The sequence below is a fragment of the Neopsephotus bourkii genome, unplaced genomic scaffold (genome assembly GCF_033783945.1).
Source record: "Neopsephotus bourkii isolate Nb327-2 ecotype Australia unplaced genomic scaffold, CSIRO-AGI_Nbou_v1 NB_668, whole genome shotgun sequence".
Lineage (NCBI taxonomy): Eukaryota > Metazoa > Chordata > Aves > Psittaciformes > Psittacidae > Neopsephotus > Neopsephotus bourkii.
In genome coordinates, this window is record NW_026901167.1 from 122,463 (window position 1) to 146,357 (window position 23,895).

General features: G+C 45.8%; 1 protein-coding gene across 2 annotated transcripts in view; it reads left to right on the plus strand.

Moving 5' to 3' along the window:
- FGF13 (fibroblast growth factor 13) overlaps window positions 1-23,895 on the plus strand; it is a 113,323-nt gene that overhangs the window by 37,174 nt on the left and 52,254 nt on the right. Inside the window, exons 1-2 of one of the 2 annotated variants that reach the window (XM_061353184.1) lie at window positions 19,102-19,773; window positions 21,794-21,904. In XM_061353184.1, the coding sequence (XP_061209168.1) occupies window positions 19,587-19,773; window positions 21,794-21,904 (298 nt within the window). In that variant the 5' untranslated portion in view covers window positions 19,102-19,586. Of the gene's footprint in view, window positions 1-19,101; window positions 19,774-21,793; window positions 21,905-23,895 lie in introns of those variants that run through there. The other variant, XM_061353185.1, reaches the window with a different exon arrangement.

Below are 23,895 nucleotides of genomic sequence, written 5' to 3' on the forward strand. Positions count from 1 at the left end.
GAGCTTGTAGTGTCCTTATCAGAGCTGTTTTCTTGTTGTTGTTGCTGCTGTTGTTTCAGAATTGGTTTTAAGAAGCTATTCCTGCCCAGTTATTGACTGCAGAGCCACTTGCACAATAGTGGAGTCCAGAACAGTAACAGGAGCAGTTTCTTAACTGGGTTTCTGTTACCTTCTCTTACTGAGAATGGAGCACTGCAAAATGTAAGGCCATTTCCAGGGTATGCAGATAATAAAAAGGAAAAGTACAGAAAGGGGTCAGATTGGTAAATGATGCTGAAAGGAATATTTCCAAGGATCTATGAGCCTGGGCTCTTTGACCCAAGCCCTGAAGTCAAGATCTGGTGCAGGATCTTGTATATGCAGCAGTCTTTATGGCCTGCTGACGTTTGCCTTGGTTGAATCTGCTCATGCCTTCAGCAGTTGTCCAGGTACATCACTAAGGGATCTGTATTGAAAAAGTTACGTGACTCGTGCTGCAATGTGCAGATGGAGTATGTCTGGGTTGTCTCTGGTCTGCCTGGCTACTTTCCTTGCCTCTGTTACTGTAGTACTTAAGAATATGTTGTCACTGGAGTCATCTGCCCATTTATTTATGGGTGTCTGTATTCGTCAGTCATCACCCTACCATCCAAGGAGCAGAGAGATGGGTGACTCCTCTCTGTCTGCCCATGGTTTGGATTTCTCCAAGCCTGTTGATATAAAAACTCACAACTCGAAAGGCTGATGTCTGCTTTTGGATCTCCAAGGTCACTGAACCTGAATATCTGCTTGAATCTTTCAAGTGCTGCAGCTCAGAGCAGGGCTGCTTTTAGCAGGAATGCTAATGCTTGACATGAGGAGAGGGACCAGGGTTTTATGCTGCTGTGTGCTGTGAGTCTACTGCAGAGCATTAAATGCATTCTTGGGTTTTCTCTTGTTCATTTATCTAGTGCTGGGATGCGGTCCCCTAATGTTCCATGCTTCCAACTTCCCTCCTGCTCTCTGCAAAGACAGTTGAACAGGAGCAGGACTCCCTCTAATGCTGAGATGTGGGGTTAGATCTCTCACGGCTATAGCTGAACATTTACTTACAGAGTTGCTTAATTAAAAAGATTGTAATTAAATTAAATTACTTTGTTCTACAGCTGCTTCTTTGCAAAGGAGAAAAAGGTGGGAATGTTCAGTGATGCAGAGTCAGATTTGGACTTTATGAGTTGGAAGCCAGAGGAACAGCACAAAAGGTATTGCTAAGTAGCCACTTTCCAGGCTCTGTCTCCAAAAAAGAGCCTGGGCTTTTCCTACTGATGTGCTGCAGTGGGAGAATTGCATTTTCTTTGCCTTGGAGCTCTGATGCATGGTATGAGTTACGGTACCCACATCATTTAAGCCCTATGGAATATTATTTCCACTCTCTCAAGTATCCATCCCAGTGTATGAAGCATCTTCTAGCTTGGTTTGTGGCAGAGGATGCAAGTGGCTTTATTAGGTTGTGTCTAAAGGAAGGAATCTTGGATCTGTGTGAACTCCCCTGGGAGCTAGCAAAGCCCAAGGTGAGCTCTGGAAGCGTGGCTGAAACTTGCAGTTGTCACCCTGTGTCAAAGGCCTCTCTGACCATGAGAATTACCTGAATATGGGGCATTGTGGCCAAACACCCCAAGTCTGAGGTCGCTAAAGTTAAAGAACAGGCAGGAAGGAGTCTCTAAAGTTGCACAGGGTACAACAATCTGTGATGGGTGCATCAAGGAATGGGATTGTTGGACAAACCTTTCTCCCCTATCTGTGCTGATCTCCGCTGGTATGTGTCCTGTGTGTGGAGAAAGGGCATCTATTTCTAGAACCATCAGACAGAGATGATTTACGAGCACAGGATTTATCCAACAGAATTACATGGCCCATTTCCCTTAATACCTGTTTATAGCTAGACCAGGCTGGAAAGAGCAGATCTGTTCCATAGAAAGTCAGGATGTTTTAAAGTTTGGTTCTATTGAGATCTGGGACAAAATGTCAGGTAACACAGTTCTCCAAGGGAATTAATCCTTACTTTTGGGCCTGGAGTTTGATGGCCTGCGGGGATCTGGGGTATGGATCTGGGGCCAAGTGCTCAATCAGTTTAACAAAAAGAGATGGGAAATTGTGAAGAAAACTGATGCACTTATTGATGACTTCATTGGTAATTCATCCAATGAATAGAATATAATATTTTGATGAAGATTATTATATTGGCAGATCAGCAGAGTCCCCGAAAGCTGCTGTCTTGTTCACCAACATCTTCCCATTAGCAGCTCTACAGCTAGTGAACTGTTACTATCATACTGAAGTGCAGAGTAATTACCCAGGTTATGAACTCTGTGGGTTTTGGGGAGGTATTTTTCTTTTAGCTCATGATTAAGTACAAATACAGCTATTGGGAAATTTGCTCATTTCAGAGGAGTTCATAATAGGATTATTCCTCAGTACAGGTGCTTCACTGGGATAAAAGTGATGAAATAGCCTCCTCTAGTGGCAAATGTTTCATTGAGGTTCTTCTGGAGTTCTTGAGTCGTGCTTTTTTCCCTAGATGAGGAAAGTCGGATGGAATGATGTGTGCAAAAGGAGTGCTGAGAGCTTTTCTGTCTGACAGAAGTTTACGTTTGTATTTGTGGTTAACACATTAAGCATCCTTTGTTAACAAACCTCCTGTGTGATCGGCTCCCCGTGAGTAGCATAGATCTGGATATAAGCATACTGCTGGCACAGCATACTTAATGATGAGATTGAAGGCCTGATGGATGCTGCTGGCACATAAAAACCTATTTAATCTGTTCATGGTTTTCACTCACTTGCAGCATCTTGTCTGTGGAATGGAACTTTGGGATAAAAATACTGAGCTTTGTGCTTAAGTCATAGAATCATAGAATAGTTAGGGTCGGAAAGGACCTTAAGGTCAACCCAGTGCCAACCCCCCTGCCACAGGCAGGGACACCTCACACTAAACCACCTCCCCAACTCCTTCAAGGCATTAGCTTCTGTGCCTGGCAGTGCAGAGTCTGGATAGTGTGGCAAGCGTGGAGACTTCCATCTCATTCATACCTGAGCAAGTGCAGCGCAACTTCTGCATCCTCACATCAGGAATTCCAGGTAGAAATGCATCTCAATCTACTTGCAAATGCATCTCAATCTACTTGCAAATGCATCTCAATCTACTTGCAGTGTTTTGCTCTTATTGACATGCACACAGGGAACTCGAAGCTGACTTCCCAAACAGTGCAGGACACTTCGTCATGCAACTCACACTTTAGGGATGTCTGCTCACCCTTTTCTGCCCAGAGCTTAGGCTGATGTTTTCCGTAGTTTCTTTTAGAAGTTATCTCAGGAAAATGAAATAAGGATGATTCACACTGTTATAAAATATCAACTGAAATTAAGGTTAAAATCTGAAGAATGAAACTCAACCCTAAATTTGCCTCAATTACTTTCAACCCATTTTTCCCCTCTGGTAAATCATGAAATCATTATTTTATTAGCGCTAAATTAATTGTCATAAATGAAATTACTTTTAGGAGTGCTGATGTGTGTGTCGATTTTGGATGTAATTGCTTGCAGGCTGCTGAGGGAAGAGCTTTCCTTGTGAGTTGTGTTTGCACAGAGCGTTTGCCAACGGCACGGGCAATGCAGGAGCAGAGGAGTCAGAGCAGGTTGGGCTTGGCAAGAGGCACCGTCCCTTCACAACCATCTGCTATGGTTGGGCTGTTTGCCTTCAAGGCACGACAGGGCTGTGGATGCTCTGTGCTGAACTCTGACCTGGACCAGGGTCTTTGGGATTTCGTCAGGTAGGGAGGTTGTCACTAGAAGGCTCCATACATTTGGGCTGATGGAGCTTCATTTCAGGCTGATGGAGGTGGAGTTCTGCTGATCTCCTCGTCCCCAGTATCTGCCCTGAATTTCCTTGTAGTTGTTTCAATGGGGTTTTTTAAAAAATGGGTTTTTTCAGTGTCATTTTTCAGAAGCAATCTGGGGAGTTTGAAACAGGCATGGCCTCCTGCCAGGAGCCTCTGCAAGTACAAGGGGCTGCAGGAAACCTGGAGAGGGGCTTGGGACAAGGAATGTAGGGACAGGGCAAGGGGAATGGCTTGAACCTGGCCGAGGGGAGACTGAGCTGAGCTCTTAGGCAGAAGCTGTTCCCTGTGAGGGTGCTGAGGCGCTGGCACAGGGTGCCCAGAGAAGCTGTGGCTGCCCCATCCCTCGCAGTGCTCAAGGCCAGGTTGGACACAGGGGCTTGGAGCAAGCTGCTCCAGTGGAAGGGGTCCCTGCCTGTGGCTGGGGTTGGAGCTGGAGGAGCTTTGAGGTCCCTTCCAACCCAAACCAGTCTGGGATTCTGCAAATAGAACATACAATAACCACTGTATTCCAGATAGAGCACAAACGCTTTAAAGTTTTAGCTAGTACCTACTCTGTCCTTCCTGCTTTATTGTCAGGGTGTAACAGCGGAACATTGCAAGCTGCTTGGAGGCAGGTAGCAAAGTGACTTTCACACTTCTCTGTTTTCAATCTTGTGCCTGACAGTGAGTCCTGCTTTTGCAGTTGAGCTTCTGTTGGGCTCCGGAACCTGTCACAAGTGTCATAAATCCCTGGGACACGTTCTGACACCTGGGAGTTTGGGGCTGTTTGGTTTCAAACGCCGAAAACCCTAAATTTAAAACTTGCCCTTTCTGTTACAACACTGTTTGAATGGCAAAACCCATTTTAAACCCGCTGCATTATGTGTGGGCATGAACTGCGTGGATGTTTGTGACTGCAGTGATGCTCAGGGCTGTTTGCAGCGCCTGCAGCACTGAACTCCAGGTGCCTGGTGGTGAAACGTGCGGTGTCCTTCCATGAAAACGCTGTTTGCTGCTGCCTGGGATTGTACCAGCAGGTGGCAGATGAAGCCAAGGAGAGAAAGCGCTAGCGCTGCACTGATTGCCCGCTGCTTCCCTTTAGGGGGCAGAAACGGAAACATCCCCTGCCATCAGTATAGTGGAGTTTCAGCCTGTAACGGGTTTCTCCCTTATTTTGGACTGCACTTCAGGGTAGTACATCAGGTCAAAAAGAGCGAACAAAAGAGTGGATTCGCAGATTCTCCTATGCAAATGCATAAATATGCGATATTTCTACTAATCTGAAATACATATAAAGTAAGATTCATCGAGTTATTTTGTTTTGGGGCTAAAATCTAAATGGGTGAACTACTCCATGAAAATATAGCGACCACTAATGCAAAAATACTGTATGCGGAGCAACAGGCTCTAGAACTGCAAATGGGTGTTTTTGTCTGGCTGAGCAGCACTTCAGAGCACTCCTTTATTTCCCCTTCTCCAAAAAGGCAGGAACCTTCTTACAGTCATCATCTGTATTTCCCTGGAAGGTTTCTGTTGCAGCTGCTCTTCACCATTGAATGATGCTGCTGTGGGACTGCTGAGGCAGCAGTGCTCTGCTTGCTCATCTATATTTTGCATTTGAGATTCTTTGATCGCAGCAGCAGCAGAACTGGAGCCTGAACTCCTGCCCTTTTCCTGCCAGGACAGCTAGTTGGGGATTTTGTTGTTGAATTCCAGGAAATAAGGTCAAGCCTGATGGTTTTCTTCTTTCCTGGATGAGATCAGTTCAAAACTGCAAAGTAGGATTAACTGAAATAGGAATGTGTACGTTAGCTTCTTTGGATGTGCCTAGGCCCTGATTTCAGCATGCACCGTTGCAGAGATGCAATACAAAGTTGATCTGTCATGGAGAACGTGCACAAGAGGTACAGCACCACGGTGCTAGTCTGGTCGTGGTTTCTGGGAGGAGAGAGCTTGATACAGCCCTTCCTACACTATCATAGCAATCAGTAAGGTAGCATGTAGCTGCAAATCTTACTGGGACCTGCCAGGCTAAGTTGTCTGTTCTGGTCGCTTGTAAAGTGAACAAGTGTGGCACATAATACCATGGATGAACTGATCACATAGTGCCTTCAAGGGACTGGGTTTGACTTACTACTGTCTCTTTTGGTGAGCTAAATTGAATTTTCCTCTTCAGACAGTTGGAAACATAAATGCCCTTTCCAAACCATCTTTTCTCCTTTGTCTTAGTCGCTTACTCATATGTCTATCACATACAAAGGTTACTTGGGAAGACAAATACCATCATTCCGAACATCCCTCTTCCTTCTTTTTTAAACTGACACCCCACGCAGGTAACTGATCCTCTAGTAAGAGGTAAGGTCTTTACCAGTCTAAACACAAGGATCTCAGAGGAGCTGCGTTCCTTTGTGCCAGCTCATTCCAGCCGTGTGCTGGGGGCACATAAATAGACATAAAGTGATCAAAGCAAAGAGGAGACTAGACAAGAGCTGCAATTTCCTTTTATTAATAAGCTCAATAAACCAAGTTAACATGCAGTGATGGCAATAAGGATCAGCTGGACACAGGTTATGTTTTCAATGCAGAAATGGTTGCTTAAACCATTCTTAAGGTAGCTGAAGAGTACAGAATACTGGAACTTTAATAAGAACTATGGGAATTTTAGGGACTTGCCATGAGAAATTCACGTAGGCTTTGGGAAAAGGGCTTCAATGCAGTGGTGCTTGTAGAAAAAGCACTACATTTACAAGCAGATTAACCTTGTTTGTACTTGCAAGGCAGAAAGCAAAGCCACTGCTGGCTTTTGACTGCCTGTCAATAATTGACATGGGTGACATAAAACCCATCGTCTCAAGGTCAGTTGTTTGAAATCAATAGAACTCAGCAGGCAATTACAAATGGGCTTGAGTACTTCTTCCACGTGGGGTTTTGACTTCTTTTGGTGCAAATGCCATTTCCAAGTGGAGATATCCCAGAATCATTTTTTCCCCTGCTGCAGTTCTCTTGGTTTGGTACTGTTTGTTTCTGGTAGCAGTAATTAAGGATGCTTTTATTAGCACAGTGTATTTGGATATCAGCAATAGTCACAGCTTGACTATAAGCAATCATACCATAATAAACACTGAATATTCTAAGACTGTGCGATTCCCAGCAGGAGTTGTTTCTGCAGACTTCTTGTTGGGAATTCCAAGTACATAAGCAGTAATGTATATTAATAAATACTGAAATAGTATTTTGGGAAAAGTGTTTATTACTAGTAAATGAGCATGTTTCACCTTTCAGGCCTAGAGTCAACACAAGTGCTAAAACATGTTAAAATCCTTCAGTGAGTTCAGTTGTTTGATCTCATTTTAGTACCTAACACCCATCATCTGGAAGGTGTTTACTTGTTATGACTTTAAGGGTCTGATCCTTAGCACGTCTCATGCATTTGCAAGTGAGTCTGTTGGAGGAGTAAGATGTTACTGCTCCTCAACTGAAGTTCAGTGATTTTCTTCCTGCTACACCAGTTGGTATACGCTCATTGCAGGTCCATGGCACTGCAAAATAAAGTAAGCTCACATACGTGTGGCTTGGAAACATGTCTTGGAGGGAGTGGTAGCTCCTGGTGAAGAGGCAGAGCCTTTTTAAATAGCTCTTCTCTGCTACTTGTAATTATACGACTCCACAGTGACCAAATCACAGTTAGAGACTTTGAAATCTGACTCTGCTGCTAAATTGCCTAAATCTCATTACTGACATAAAATGTAAGCATGGGCTTATCTTGCTGTGCTAAGGGAGGAAGAGTTAAACAAGGTCTCAGTCAAATTCAGCAGCAGCAAAGTCAAATCCAGCCCTTGATTAATGTGATTTAATGTTAAGTGTAGTCACATTTTGGACTACAGTGTTTGCAGGGCTTACATCTTCAACCCCAAACCTTAGTGGTTTCTTCACTTGTCAAAATTGTCTTAGGAGTAGCTGGTTTGGTTAACCCAAACTAGAATATCTTCAATGTTTTTCACTGAATCCAAATGTCAAACAATGAGCTTTCCTGAAATGCAGAGGTAAAGCTTAAACATTTCAAAAGGTAATTATTTCAGTGTTGTTAGCAAATGTAGTTCTTCTAAGTGGTTTTTCTACTTGTAACATTTACAGTACATCGGTAATGCAGGCTATTTAAAGCAGAAAGAACTTGTGGTACGTATTATACCTCATGAATGTCGTTGAGCTATTCGTATTGCAAAATGCCTTACAATAAAGGGTATCAACTAAACCAAGCACCGGGCTCCCATGGCTGGCGAAATGTACCACAGGATCCTGTTACAGGCATTCTTTGTAATTCTAGGAGGCAGAAAACAAAATTTGACACTCAAAAATAATAATTTTAAGTAAATCATGTAGGAGAAATGTACATTTATGTCCAAGAAATGGTTAGATGTTGCCAGAACAATACGGCTACATTATGAATCTTTAATGATCTCTGAAAGTCATAATGGTCTGTCACTAATGCCCATTAATGATCTCTCTATACCACGAGTATGGGCTTGATGTTTCTGGCTGGTACCTTAGAGAATACTTTAAATATGCCTTAAACTTTCTCTGATCTACTCCCTGTGTGTCTGCTCCAAATGTAGACTGTAATTGTCTGGGTAGGAGCAGCTCGTAAGGCAGCATGGCTTTGGGGTTAAGAAAGTCTTATTCAGGTAAGATGTATTTAAGCAATATTTTTACAATTAAAAATGATAAGGTATTCCTTGGCTACTGATCCTCTGCAGAGGTGATAAACTATACACAGAAATTAAAGTTTAATATTTATTAATATTTAGAATATGTTTGTTCTTTGACTTAGTGATTTTTCTTTGGTGACTCTAAAAAGACGCTGTTTAAGAAGGAAAAGGCAGGTGTTACTGTTAATTCCTGCTGATTGGAACTGTAAATATATTGAATGAGCTGCTAAACTGGAAAATTCGTCCTGTTTTAATACGAATCTCAAATGTTGCTCGGATTGAATTTGTGGCCTTTTAAACATCCATGCCATGTATTTTGTGATTTTGTATTGAAGCTTTTTGTGAGGTATAAAGCTTGCTTTAAAGTGAAACAAACAATGGTTCCAATTCTGTTGTAATTGCCTTTCACGAGCGTACTGTGCCTAACGCTCACTGAGGGCAATCTTGTTACCGTGTTAATAACTCGAAAACATTTCTAATACAAAACCATCAGCAATTCTCTATTCTTTTGAAAATGTTTTAGCTGAAGGCTTATGAGGATTAATTTGTTTTTCTTTAATAAGGAAAAAAAATGTTTTCTCTGCGTTTGGTACACGAAATGATCAGATTACCGTAAGAACCAACGCCCTACGGCTGGGAGAGAAAAACAAATCCAAGGACTGTTGGAAAATGCCCCAATATCAAACAATAATCTGATAGGCAGTGTGTACAGAGAGTGAGATATTAACTGGGAGATATTGACTGTCTGGGTCATATATCATTCTTTATTAGGAATAAGTCATCTTGATTAGCAAACAACTTATATGACTTTGCATGCGGCACCCATGTTTCTTTTTCTCTCTGAAATTAGTATAGTAAATCTAAGGATATAAGGTGTAGAATGTGAAGTAAGTCATCTGCAGCGGGTTTTGGCATGTTAAAAATGTATTTACAAAATATAATCACTTAATATGCAATCCAGATTATTAATGAGTAAATGTCTTGCTCTTTCAAAAAAAAGGGCTAAGTTTTTATAGCCTGATAGTGGTAAGGATGATGTGGGTCTGAAACCATCAAAAGCTTTTGCTCTAGGTTAGCTTTTGGGGATTATGTCACCTCGGCACAATATACAACAGAAATGGTGGTGACTGGTTGTGTGGATCCTGATTGCACACTTGGTGTGAAGGGCTATGGACTCCTTCCGTAGAGCTGGAAGGTGTGTGGGGTGGGATGTGGGGCAGCAGGGCTGGGTTTAGCACGGGGGTTCAGAACCATGGATTAGCACTGTTGGGGGGTCAGCACAGCGGAGCGGTACCATGATTCAACACCACGGATAGCCGCAGCTCATCGATGTGTCCCCCCTCTCCTCTCTTTGTTAATTACACCCCCTACCCATGGTGTAATTAAACATCACCAGGGATCGACCCAAAGCTAAAGGAAGTGAACAACCTTGGCGGGGTAGTTACAAGAACCATCTCTAGGTGTCTCTCTTGTTTCTGGTTTTAACAGTCGTTTTATGCATTTGACTTTTCGACTGAATGTACTGGAAACCTGTCCCATTTGTTTGGTCTGGGACTGTTTACAAATCAATGCTCTACAGCATGCTTCCTGTACAGGAAACTCAGTGTTTTGCCAAAAGCCTCCTGAAAAGACTTTACGTCAGACCTTTCTAAGTAGGCTAAAATTTATGGCAATAATGGTTTAAAAATACAGTCACTGAGTAAGACATTTCTTATATTACAGAGCTGGAAAAAAAAACCCTAAAGGGTGGAAGTTTCTCCCAGCATTAACAGCTCTACTGTGATTCCCTGGTGTTTGGGCACCTCAGGATTGCTGAAGCATCTTGGGTTTGCTCTTATTTGCAAGTCAGGAAGAAGAAAGGCAGAAAAACCCCACCTGTATTATGAATGTAGAACTCATATTTGAAGGGTTTGAAATGCCCAGTTCCACTTCCAGTCTGAAGGAGGTACAGATACCGGCAACTTCTAGGAGCCGCATTCCTTGCTTCAGTCGTATGAGGAGAACTTCTTGGGAATACCCGCAGGCCTCACAGGGCACTGGAGAATTCCATGGCTTGTGTGTGGCTGCATGTCTTATCTGTGCAGCTGAACAGACACTGTTACAATTAGACTCCTTAACTTCTCCTAACAGCCCCATATAGGAGACAAGACAATGCATGGAGGTCTTCCTTCGTTACAGCTACATGCAGTGGGCTGAGTGGAATAACGTTGAAAGATCAGGCAAGATAGCTTCTTACAATCCAGCAGGTTTAGTTCTGTGCCTTGGAATCTAATTCTGCTCTTTGTTGTTTCTTCCCAAGAACAGCTCCCAGGCCTTGGAATGTTGTGTTGTAGATGAAGCTAAAGCAAGCTTGTTTGTAAACAGGATTAAATTGAGCTCAGCTAAAGGATAAGGACATTGAGATACTGATGGGTTTTGAGGCTACTGCTCATTAGAAACATGTTGTAATTGCTAATGAAACAAGGAATGAAGATCCTTGCAGGAAGAGGTGTAGAAGTGAGAATGATGAACAAAGGGAAGAGGTTTGAAGGCAGAGGACAGAAATCCTGCTCCTATATCATCATCTGCTAAGTATGGTTTCTCGGCTGTGAGTTTAACTGAGCATGATTTAGCAGTGTGACTGAGGAGTGGGGAAGGCCACACATATGGACTGGAAATTTAATTAAAATCATGATTTATATTTGCTTTTACTTCTATGGATTAATCTATGAGTTTCATGGTGATTTTAGGTGAAAATTGAGCTATAAGTTGCAGTTATCTACTTGCTATACCAACAAATGTGTCCCTGTTGTAGTTCAGCTGGACTTAAGCGAGGAGTAACAGTGCTCAGCTCAGGCAGCTTCTGCTCCTCTGATTTCTGAGCATTGTTTCTCTGCATAGCAACAAAACCTCCCTGTGCTTTCTGGTGAGGGCTGAGTCCCCAGAACTGTTCCAGCCGCCTAATGTGAATGCTGGGAGCAGCAGCAGCTGTTCTGCTATTAGCCTCCTTCTCTGAATTGACTTCTCTGAATTTCTCCTAATTTGCTTATGTCGAATTTGCATACACAATTTTTCCAGTCTCCAGACCTATTTAAACCCAGTGCAGCAAATGCTGGCTTGTGCTTCTCATTCCTGTTTCACTGGCAGATGTTCTTTGTGAGAGATGTTTGCAGAAAGTGCGTCTAACTCGTGCTGACGAATTCCCCTCTGCTTGCTTCACGTTGTATCTTTCACCTCAAAATCCCTGTGTGATTTATAGATGTCACCTTTGCTCTGTTCTCGCCAGCAGCAGCTCCTGCTAGGCCTGGAGGTGTCACGAGACCAATTGCTGGAAGGTATCTGTGTGTGGGAAGTGCAACTGCGTGACTGCTCGGGCTGGGTTTATATGCACATGTGTTACTGAGCACTGCCAGAAGCAAGAGGCTGAGCTACATGGACCTTCACTAAGTGATTACTCTTAGGTTTGGTGGTGGTAAATACTATTTACTGTAAAGATGCATTAGGTAGATTACAGCATGAATCACCCTACAACAATAGTTCAGTGAGGCAGAGGTGGTGTTTTCCTTCATGCAGCTGTGAAAATAATGGTGCTTTTTGGGGATGGGCATGAATTGCCATCTGGAAGTGCCTTTCTTTCTTCCTTCTTAGTTGTACAGCCAGATATTCAGTCCAATGAGCTTAGACAAACCTAACTTGTGCATGACTGAGCTTAGGGCATGTATCTCTCGATATGTCACTATTGATACCATGAGGATTACAAGGTAAACAGAGGCAGAACACAGTTTTGACTCATGGCCCTTTTTCTAGTTCTCAGGGATATGCCTTCCTTCTGGTTACTGAAACAGAGACAAGCATTTTTGCTGGTGTAAACTGGTTCCAGTTCCCTGACAGCACAATGCCCACTTGCAGAAGCATCATCCCAGTGCAAGGTCTAGCTCCAAGAGATCCCTGCCTCCAGCCAGGGCATGGCACTTTTCCCTCAACATCCCTTTCACTGGGGGCCAACTCTGTTCACATTTTCCTTTGTGTGAACTTGGTGCCATGATCTCAGCAGTCACGTAAGAATCACAGCCAGGCTCTTCTGGTCCCACCACAGGTCATTTGGTTTCATTATTAGAAAACAGATGGATCCTAATATCACTAACCCAGCAAGGCTGGCATCCATTGCATGCATTGGGCTCCATGATGATGTGAAGTAAGGCAGAAGTTAACTTCTGAGCAAAGCAAAGGCTGTGAGAAGCTGGTATAAATGGTTGGGTGCAAGTGGTAGGAGGAGAACTCTCAGAGGCTTCAGTTTTGTCTGATTTTGTCAAGTTCTTGACAAGAGATGAGCCATCAGTTCTATGAAAAGGTGGGAAAAGGTCCGTTTGAGGAGTGACAATCTCCAGGCAACCTGCTTTGGGTCTGCAAAGGACCATTTACAGTGTTTTGTCATGTGTAAAGTGGCCTTATGTTAAGTTTGACAGAGGCACATAGCCCGCGCTTCTCGTGTGTCCCATGCTGAGATGTAAATATTCCAGGGATGATATGCTGTCATTTACACTGATGTTTCCAAGAGTCATCACGCTGAGAGGTGAGTGAACAGCTACTCCTGTGCATACTGATGTGGGAGTGCTTTTCGCTGGGGCTTTGTGGTGGGCAGAGAGAAATCAGTCGGTCACTGCTGCAAGTTCCTGCCTCAGGTTGGGCCCCTTGGGGCACTGGAATAACGTGTTCCCAATGTGGGAGCCCACAGAGCTGGGGGAGCTGATCTCTTCTGTTTGTTCTCTGACCTTTCCCAGCTGATTGGCACTGATCTTTTATGCGCCGGAAAGACGAGCTTTTGTGGTTGACATTTTGGGAGGACTGAATATGGATTAACCCAGGCAAAAAGATTTCCCTTTTTCTCCCTTCAAACAATGCCCTCCTTTTCCAAAACTTGCCTGCACCACCAGGTCAGATCAAACCCAGTTTTAACTGAGACAGTGCTATAAAGGAATTGGATTCACAGCTGGGATGGGGCAGAACTGGGATTTCTGTCATTAATATTTGCTCTGAGGATCTGAAAGGGAACTGGTGTTCTTGGTGTGAGACGTCATGGCCATCCTGAGCATGTAGTGGGGCATATCAGCCATGAAGAGGCCCAGATTCTTGTCAGGGCAGTGAACCTCTTCCTAGCAAACTCATTCAGATCTGATTAGAGAACAGGCTTAGGGCATGAGAACCTTCTGAAATGCATAGGCACATCATTATATTTTAACTTGGTAGTCTTAGGGAGATGACTCACCCATCGAAGACAGGGACGTGGTTCTGTTCTTTGCTGGATGGGGGCCAGTTTTGGCACATCCACCACTGTGCACCAGTTGTACTGGTGTCTCTGCTGGTGTTGGGGTTCACGATTCTGTGCACCAAGAAGACAAAAAATCCCCCAAGGTGTCTAATGCCTTGCACAACAAGTGGGATTTCAGAGGGAGTGGGTCCAGGTGACACGTCTGCTTTGGTGTCACAGGAATCTAGTTTGGTTTGCTTCCTGTCACTGAGAAGGGCTGCACAGTGCTCTTGTGCAAAGAACCACAGCACAGACACACGTGGGAGCATCCATGTCACTATTCACAAGTGCCCCTATTCTCTCGACATAAAATACTTCTGTTTACAGCAGTACAGCTTATATAAAGTCTGCAGCTGGTTGTTGAAGCTGGTCTTTACCACTGAGATTAATTTCATGGTAGCCCTGTTGCTTTGTTGATTAAAATACCCTCAATTTGGAGCTGTTAGTCTGGAGCTGCCTGGAGGCCCGGCTCTTCCACTAATATCTTTCTGGACCTTGAACTGAGCAGTAATCCTCAAGCTGACTTCGTTTGGCTCCTGTGTGGGGTAGAACTAGGCTTTGAGGGGTAGTGAGCCGGGCTCTGCAGCGCCCGGGTCCAGCACGGAGCTGGCTGCAGAGGAAAGGCTGAGTCATTTCCACGGGATGCTTCACAGAGGAGCTAAATGATGCGGGGCTCGGGTCTGAGCAGCTCTGCTTCCTGGTGAATAGTAATTCTGTTTACTTAGAAGAGGGAAAAATCACTGGGGGCCTCGGTGCTGCTGTGTCATACCCGGCTCAGTGGAGTCTTGTTTATCTCAACGTGGAAGAGAGAAGTGATTCCGGTGGCACTTTTGATAAAATAATTCCTATTTTGGGGCAATGTAAACTTACAGATCTGAGTCCTGAACCTTTTCTCTTTTTGCTTGTTCTGTATCTACAGTAACACATTACTCCAGCAAGAACAGAAGTGCCTGAGGATGGAATCCTGACATCCTGTGCCAGCCTCGTGTTTTCTGACACACTAAAGCAGCTTCAGGCTTATAGATGTAGAGGGTTGGTTTGGGGTTTGTGTTGGGGTGAGCAAGGCCTGGAGCTGGCTTGTGATTCTTCTTCTGGTCTTGATTTCATGCAGTGTTTGTTTTGCCCAGCATCCACCTGTTTATATAGGACCTATAAGATTAGATATTAAGAAGTTCTTCCTTGTGAGGAAGCCCTGGCACAGGGTGCCCAGAGAAGCTGTGGCTGCCCCATCCCTGGCAGTGCTCAAGGCCAGGTTGGACACAGGGGCTTGGAGCAAGCTGCTCCAGTGGAAGGGGTCCCTGCCTGTGGCACGGGGGTTGGAAACAGATGAGCTTTGAGGTCTCTTCCAACCCAAACCAGTCTGCGATTATAGGATGCAGAGCACTTGGGTCCCTCAGTGAGTCTCTTGTTGCGCTCATGTGCCCATCACCAGTGTACTTGAAGAAGCAGCCAGAAAGTGCTGCCTCTCCTCCACCTGTTCCCTTCTGTGACAGTGATGCTGCACTGACACACCATTCTGTGCTCCATCACATCTGTCACCATTCATGTGCCAACACCGCACAGGAGACTGGCAGTGGGGAAATAGGAGTTCCTCTGCTCACAGGCTGCAGCTGGCACCAGGCATGCTGCAAAGCTGTTGTGGCTTGTCAAAACCTGATGCTTGTTTCATGACAGGGAGGTCTGGAGCTGCCTTGTGGTTTTCATCCAGTCTCAGTTTTTGTGAGGGTTGGTTTTGCTCAGCATCCACCTGTTTATATAGGACCTACTATAATTCTTCTCAGGATGGATTCAAACTTATAGGGACCAGCAGTGGTCTGAGACCTGCCAGAGCACAAATGGTTCAAAGAGGATGGAGCTAAATCCAGAGGGTTTGCTCTTCCCTCTTATTTGGTGAAACAGCCACTGGTGCTTCAGTTTGGACCAGTGGTGTGAGGTTGATGCCGTTCCCTGCAGGAGCCAGGCAGTGAAGGCAGCACACTTGGTGTTGGTTGAAATAACCATGTCCTGCATTAGTCAAAAATCCAGTCCCGGTTCAGGGGCTGCGGTACCAAATTGTAGGCTTTACTTTTCCCCAATCCAGGCAACTTCCGGAGGCTCAAGTGGGTTTTAATGATCAGAATCAGGTCGAAAACCATCAGCATAAACTCAACAGATGACTGGGAGGAAAAAACGTAAATCAAAAGCAGGTGAGATCCATGTCTGTGTCAAAACAGGGTCAGATCCAGCTCCGTGTCCATGAAGATGCTCTCTCCAACAGTAACTATGCGAGTCAGTTCCATGGTGATTTCTTAAGAGGTGTTTAATTCATGATTGAAATGGGGCTGGCAATTTACTCTTTAGCTTTAAGGGTGCCCCATTACAATACTAGACACAAAGAAAGAGGATGGATGTTCAAGGAGTATCCAATTGCCTCTACATTCAAAAAGTCACTTGGAATGTTATGATTTTATTGTGCCTTTTTAGCATGGTGGGGAGTGAACAGCTCTTGCTGTTCAAAGAAAATAAAGCTGTTCCTTGGGATTTTTATATCTGTAACACTGAAGTAATCCAAAGACTGGTCCTGTACCAAAGACGTTTTCCCAACAAGATCCTCATTTTCATGATCCATTTATAGTAAATGAAGACATGTTTGTAGGAGTACTGAGAGATGGAGAGGCTGATCAGGCAAAAAAAAACCCTGGAGGGCTGTTTTTGAAACCTAAATCTGATTATGCATAGGGGCTATTTTTATTCCTCTCTTTAGTTATCTGTCAAGGAACATTTGTGCAAATTAATTTCCATTATGGATTTAAGGCGTGCGGGCTGGAATCCTGGCAGAAAGATATCCCAAATTCTGCTTTTATATCCTGCTTTCCCCTAGGATTTTCAAGCCTAACCGAAGCCTGAGTTCTGGTTAGTCATTGGGACCATGAAACGTCTTCTGACCTATAGGACAGAGCACAGTGAGGCAGCTTCACTTTGATCTGAAGATCAAACGCTGCTTTTCCAAGCAGGGAACATTTAGTCTTAGGGAAAACAAGTCTCGCTCATGACTGCATTGGAAGTGGAAAGATGGCAAAACTCATAGTACGTTACTGGTGAGTTGAGTAGGATGAGTTATTACTAATAATAGCCAACTGTCTGTCTCTTGGGTTGGATTTCACATGTCTTATGTGGACTGGCAGATGAAGGTAGTGGTGGAACTTGTGAATTGCAGTTATTTTTACCCTACGGTTTAACCTAAATAAGAAATGAGCAGGTTTTGTTTAATATGTAGATGCGGATGCCGTGGAGTGCCTCACAAACAAAGGTGAGCGTGTGTAAACACCTATACGTGTAGGAGTACATGCACACATCTATTTCTTGCAGAAAAGAGGCATTGTGGATAGGAGTGAGGGGCTGCCAAGTTCAGCGTAGCACATCAGCTGCTGAGGTCTCAAACTGTGGTAGAACACGTAGTACTTTCAGTCAGACATGGTCTTAAAACCTGTGCCTTATGGGCATTTCTGTTGTTAAAGCTTGGCCATGCAACCTGTTTGGTTGGTGCAGGAGTTCCCAGTTGGAAGAAAACAGGGTTGGACCCCTGGTGAGCTGTTTCTAGTCCAGGGAAAGACAGGAATGCAGAGACACAGGTTTTGAGTTGAGCTCTTTGGAGTGAAGCTGTTGGGTGGCATGGTTTCCAATGGGCTTGCCTGGGATCCCAGGGAGGGAGGGGAGAGCACCTTGGCTTTGCCAAGGGCATGTGGAGGAGAGGAAGAAGAGGCAGGTGTCCTGGGAAGCCTGGCTGAGTCTGAAAGTGCATCAGGAAGCTGGTGCTGTCCCACCAACCCACCTGCATGGGTTCTGTCTCAATAGCCCCCGTGGAGCCCTGGGCGTTTGCCATTGTAGCCCCAGTTGAGCTCAGCTCCTGCAAGGAACCAGCCCACGGCCTCCCCTCTCCACTCACAGGACATCCCACCCTGCCCCAGTGCCTCCAAGCCATTGGAATCCCTTTTGCCTCAGGGATAAATGCTCTCAATAGTCGTTGTCTTGAAGGCTTCGAGTCTCTGTTGCTGTTTCTAGCCTGAAAGGGCTTTATTTTAGGCTCTAGCTGTTAAAAGGAGAGGAGAGGGAGTGAGCTGCAAAGAGACCCCCAGGACATCCTTCTTCCTATGTCCTGGAGCGTGGCTGTGTGCAGGGTTCAGTGTCTGCTGTGCAGGGCAGTAACTACGGCAGGGCATTAACCACAGCGCAGAGCCAGGCTCTGTTCCCAGCATCGCGGCACCGCTGCTTCTCCCTGCTCTGGTACCCCCGCAGCCTGGCCCACACTGAGAGGCTGGCCTCGGAGGGGGGGCACAAGGAAGAGTGAGAACATGGCAAAGATGAGAAAATTGGTCTTTCTGGGGGATTTTTCAGTCTCTGGAGCTGAGAGCAGCTTTGGGGAGGCGGGAGAGGCAAAAAGCCTCTAATAAAGCACGGAGGCAGGGAGGGGGCCATCCTATAAGGATGAAGAAAGGCAGGGGAGAGCTATGGCTGGAGCCCCCCTGCCTACCCCCCGAGCCGCCTTTCCGCTCCAGCCAGGTGCTGCCATCGCTCCGCTGCCCCAAGCGCGGTGCCAGCTCTTTGCTCACCGCAGTCACGTCTGTTTGGGTGTCTGCACCACCCCAGGAGGCGGCTCGGTCACAAACGGGTCCCGTCCCCCCCTTCCCAGCCCGTGAGGCCGGCGAGGGTGGGCAGCCGGGGTGCACCAGGTCCCGCTGAGCCCCCCTGCCTGCACCCCGGGGACCCCTCCGCAACGAGAGCGAGCGCTCGCTGGGAAAGGAGGAGGAGGAAGAGGAGGAGGAGGAGGGGAGGGTGGTGATAAGGGGCTTGCTGCGTTGCCTCATCTCTGCACCCAGCGCACACCCGCGGGTGTGTGTGCGCGGGGTGCTGCGGGTCCGCGCATCGCTGCCGAGGGCTCCGGCTGCGGCAGTCGCGACGCGGAGCTGTCGGCGACCGGGCGTGCGGGGAGCCCCGGCTGCGCGACAGGGCTGGTGACAGGGGTGGCGATGCCAAACCAGAGCTCGTCCGTGGAGGGGAGGCTGCGCTGGCAGCGGCACCCGTGAGGAGCGGAGGGGAAGAGGCTTCCCGCGGCATTCAGCAGCAGGCAGCCGAGGCTCCAGGCACCGGCACCTCCTCCCAGCGCCTCCACCACCACTTGCTTCGGATGTCGTCCTAAGGGAGAAGAGGGGGGGAAAGGATCCAGACCACCCCCGCCCCTGCAACTGGACAGCCCCTGCTGGAGTCTAACAGGTGTCTGCTGGGATTTGAATGGGGAGGGGATGGGTGGGGAGAAAAGTTAACTGGAGAAATCAGGGCTGGGAGAGATGCGATGATCTTGCACCAAGCGGATGTGCCCTGTCTGCATGTGAATAGCGCGTCTGGAGGAGCTCGCAGGGATGTCTTGCAAGTGATCCGCTCCATCTCCGTAGAAACGCTCCCCTCCGCCTGCAAACTTTCCCCTGCTCCGAGTTGGGAGGAAAAAGCAAGCATCAGAAAAGCCCCATACAGGTGGAAGATCTCAGCGGACAAAAACGCTTGAGCTAAACTGTTGCATCCCGAGCCGGGGCTGTGGTGCGAGCGTTCCGCCGGTGTCTCCTGGGCTCCCAAGCCACTTGGAGGTGGGTGGCGTTGGCCGAGGCGCCCGGCAGTGTCCCTGGCACTGGGGACAGGCCGAGCAGCATGCTGGCTGCGGCACCCGTGGCCGGCCAGCACACCCCGTGCGCCTGACCCGCCGGTGGTGCCGGGGCGGTGGCGGCCATGGCTGCAGCCATCGCCAGCTCCCTGATCCGCCAGAAGAGACAAGCCAGGGAGCGGGAGAAGTCCAATGCCTGTAAGTGTGTCAACAGCCCCAGCAAGAGCAAGGGAAGCTGCGACAAGAACAAGTTGAATGTGTTTTCCAGGGTCAAACTCTTTGGCTCCAAGAAGAGGCGAAGAAGGCGACCAGGTTGGCAAGGGTTATGTCTTTGGGGGGTTGGTTGGTTTAATCGAATGCAAACTGGGATGGATGTGCATCAGGTGTGGGGAAGAGGGGACCGGTGTCTCAGGGTTGGTATACTGAAGGTGCAGGTATTGTCATTCCTGGTTGTATGATCTAAGAGACATGGGTACCTCATGCCAGTCCCTTCCCCTTTCATGTTGATCTGGTATATCTGGATAACCCACACCACTGCTCTCTGCCACACTTGCACACCCGTGTGCACCCATGTACTGGTAATTCAGTAGCCTGGCTCCCTGTTACACATACATATATACAAACACACGTGATTTGTTTGTGGGGGAGACGTTAGCAGAGGAAGTTCCCACACATGCACCTCCTTCAGTTGTATGTTAAATAACTTGGTACTCTAGAGATCTGGTTTTATCTTCCTGCTTCGCAGAACGCCTGAGCTGTGCTTCATTTGCTGATTGCAGGCAAGGCTTTTTGCTTTCGCTGGCACCTTCCAGAGTTTTGCTTCAGTGCCCCGTTCCTTTCTAGGAATCCCATACTTGCAGCAGCCCTGCAGACGCGGTGCTCTCTGTGTCAGAGGGGCAAAAGATCAGGCATGGAGACTCAGTCCCTGATCTGAGTGGGGTTTTTGTACATGGGAGGAGCAAAACCCTCTGGTAATGCTGCTATCGCTTTCCTGTGCTGAAACATTGATGCTGTTGGCCACTTAACCTGCCTTTCTCAGCAGGCACAGAAGAGGTGTCTCGCTGTTTGCAAACAGTTTGGGGATGTATTACAGCTAAAAAGCCAAAGTAAGGGCTGGATTAATTTGTTGTCAAAAAGTCAATAGATAAGAACTGTGCATCCATCTGTAGTACCCCTATTAAAGGTTGCTACTAGGAACTGATACACTTCCACAAACTATTGTAAGCTTTTGCCTTCAGTTCCTACTAAAATGAAGCACAGTAGCAGAGCTCCCGAACGTCTTTGGTTACAAACACAAGGACTCTTATCCAGACATTGGCTGTTGGAAATGACACCTCGTATCTTCACAGTATGCTTATCTGTGAAGAAAGTAAGATGCCGTGGAGCAGGCTGCGGAGGTGCATCACCTCCTGACAGGCAGAACTGTGTGCAGTGACTACAATGCAGATGTCATTGGGATTCAGTGGAAGTAGAGCTTTTTTGCAATTACTCCTGGTGCATTTCCTAGATATCTGAAATGACAGACTTGACAGCAGGTCCTGTTGCTGTGTACTTTGTGGTCTAGAACGATCTGAAACCATGTGAGATATCTCGCTTTCGAGCTGTGAATCCGAGGATGGTGATGATAAAACGAATCCTATCCAAGCTATGCGTTGTTTTGATCTTTCTTCTAGCTGATGAGGTAATTACCTCAGCCCTTATGGTAATATTTATTTTGCAGCTCCACACATTGCTGGTTTTCAGGGTTCCCCCCTCCGTTTTCCATATGTTCATTGAGTAGTTTATCACTTCGGATGCTCTGTACGCTTCAGAGCAGCGAGGAAGGGGGTTTGTTTATTAGAAGTGCCGCAGCTCCTGTGCTGAGCGTTTGCTGCTATATATTTAGGCTCTCAACTGTCACTATGGTTCTTATTAGCGCTATCGTAGTAGTCCTCTTTCTCCTCTCCATTTAAGAACTCACACCTTTTTAAAAGGCGGAATACGCTCTTTGCCAGCTCATTCCTAATCTTAAACGAGATAGGGCTGAGCTCCTGAGACCAAGCAGCACACTGCTGGAATTTGTATTCACTGCGAGTAGATTAATGTATACTGTGCTACCTACACTGCAATCGAAAGTGGCGTTTAATCATTTTGGCAATCGGTTTCATAGGCGTAAATGTGGTCTCCCAAATGAAAAGTGTTGCAAAGCTGGTTGCCCTGCTTTTGGTTTGGGTCTTTTTTTTGTTATCTCAGCCTTGAGAAGAAACCTGGAGATTTGGTTTTTTAGCATCCTGCTCGCTTGGAACAACACATCAGGATTTCCCACATTAATCTCACTATTGTTTCTTTACAGAGCCTCAGCTTAAAGGTATAGTAACAAAGCTATACAGCAGGCAAGGATACCACTTGCAGTTGCAAGCAGATGGAACAATTGATGGAACAAAAGAGGAGGACAGTAGTTATAGTAAGTGACATGAGAATAAATGGTGTGTTCGTGAATCGTGGTGTCTCATTCTTCCCATCTAGGTCCATTGGAAACTGTTGTCCTGGGATGACTGAGTGGAAGCAGCATTAACACTGTGCTCAAAGTGCAGGAATCATCCAGACTTACTGGGTCTGAGAGAAACACAATAAAAATCCCTTATAGAAAAGATGAACTAGAGGAGGTAATGATGACACATATGACAAACAAAGCAAATGTTATCTCCATGGTAATCTAGAGAAGTTCTTTGCTGTCCTTTGGATTTTATTAGGAGGGGTTTTTTTTCCAACAGGGAAAATTTGCTCGCCCACTCAGAGTGCCTGAAATAGAATAACACTATCTCCACTCTGAAACAGGGGCTCATTCAACCAGAGCCGTGTTATTTCACACAATGAGAGTTCATCATTTTAAAGTTCACATTTTGCTATTATTACTATTATTTTTTACCCCACCTAAACTTAATTATATCTTCGGCTTTTGAGCAGATTTCCTCCAGCTTTTCTGTCTTGGGTCTTCCGTCTTGAAAGACCCATCTTTGGGTCTTTTGGGGTTCTCAACTTTGAGAATGAATAGAAAACAGGAAAAGATGCCTCGAACATAGATTGGGTGTGTGTGAATAAAGCACTCAAGTGTTTTGCAGAGCTTACACTATGTTACTGGTCTGGAAAAGAGAGTTAGGAGGCACAAGGAGTTTTGAGAAGGTATTTCAGGCCACTAGACAGCAAACCAACAGGCGGACCTGCCTTTTTAATAGTTACAAAGCACAGATTTAAGTGCCATTCTTTTCATATGAGAAGCATTTGCAGGTGACCCATCGTTTCATTTTGCAGGACGGTAGAATATGACAGAGTGAGCGGTAGATGCAGTAGGAAGTATCGTATCTTATTTGTCCAGTCACTTGCTCCCAGCCTTCTCCCGCACCCTCTTTAATCCTCTTTGCATCCCTATGTTAACTTCTAAGCAGGAAGGAGCTGGCTCTGCTGCTGGAGGAGGTCTCCTCTGCAGCCACTGAAGGTGCTTGCCTTAGGGTAGAGCCTAATCATGGGATCTGTTGGACACTGGCTCCAGGTCCCATACTTACCCGCGGCACAAGGACCAGGTCGGTGCGATGCTGAGCGGCTGCTGCCATCTTATAGAGCTCTCCTTGGTGGAGCTGCAAAATTTACTCCAAGGATGATCCTTATGGACCTTAAACGTTGCTTTTCTTTCAAGTGAGTGATCTCATGTTTATGATTCTTTGAAAGTCAGTGCAGATCTGTCAGGATTTCAGGGTAATTCTGTTAATTATCTTAAAACAAATAGGCAAACCTTACTATTTCCATCGAAGCATGAAATACTTGCTATAGAGCATTTTTTCATTCCAATACTTTGCTCAGAATCAGATCTCTAATAGGGATTTTGAGATGCCAAACGAGATAAAACATACGGAAATACAAACGTGTCTGTTTCTAAGATATCTTTGTTTTCACTGTGTCTTTAAATTCACCTTAACCTGGTAGGTTACAAAGGAAATCATAAAACCTCCTTGTTGTTGGATGCCACCCTTCCAAAATGTTGAATACTTAAATATAATGGCATTAGCCCAGAAATGATTGCATCTGAGCTGCAGTATCTGAGTGCTCCAGAGGAGAGTTTTATCATAAGAAAACACATGCTTTAGTAGATGCTTCTCTTATTTTATTTAAGGTAGATGTATGGACCTGAATGTCCTACAGTACTAAAATTGTCTTAGTTGCTGTATTTTTGGTGGAGCTAGTAAGACACTGATTTATGCTGTGGATCAGAGGCCACATAAGGGCTTCACCCAATGGCTTGCTCCTGTGAGTGTGAAGTGGATCAGGCCCCCTAAAATCCTGTCTTCCAATACCTGCAGACACATCTCTCCTTTACCCCATAGCACTGTGGGGAAGCCACAGGACTTGCAGTCCTCTCCAAATGCATGGGGCCTTCTTCTCCAATGTGTTCTCTTCTTT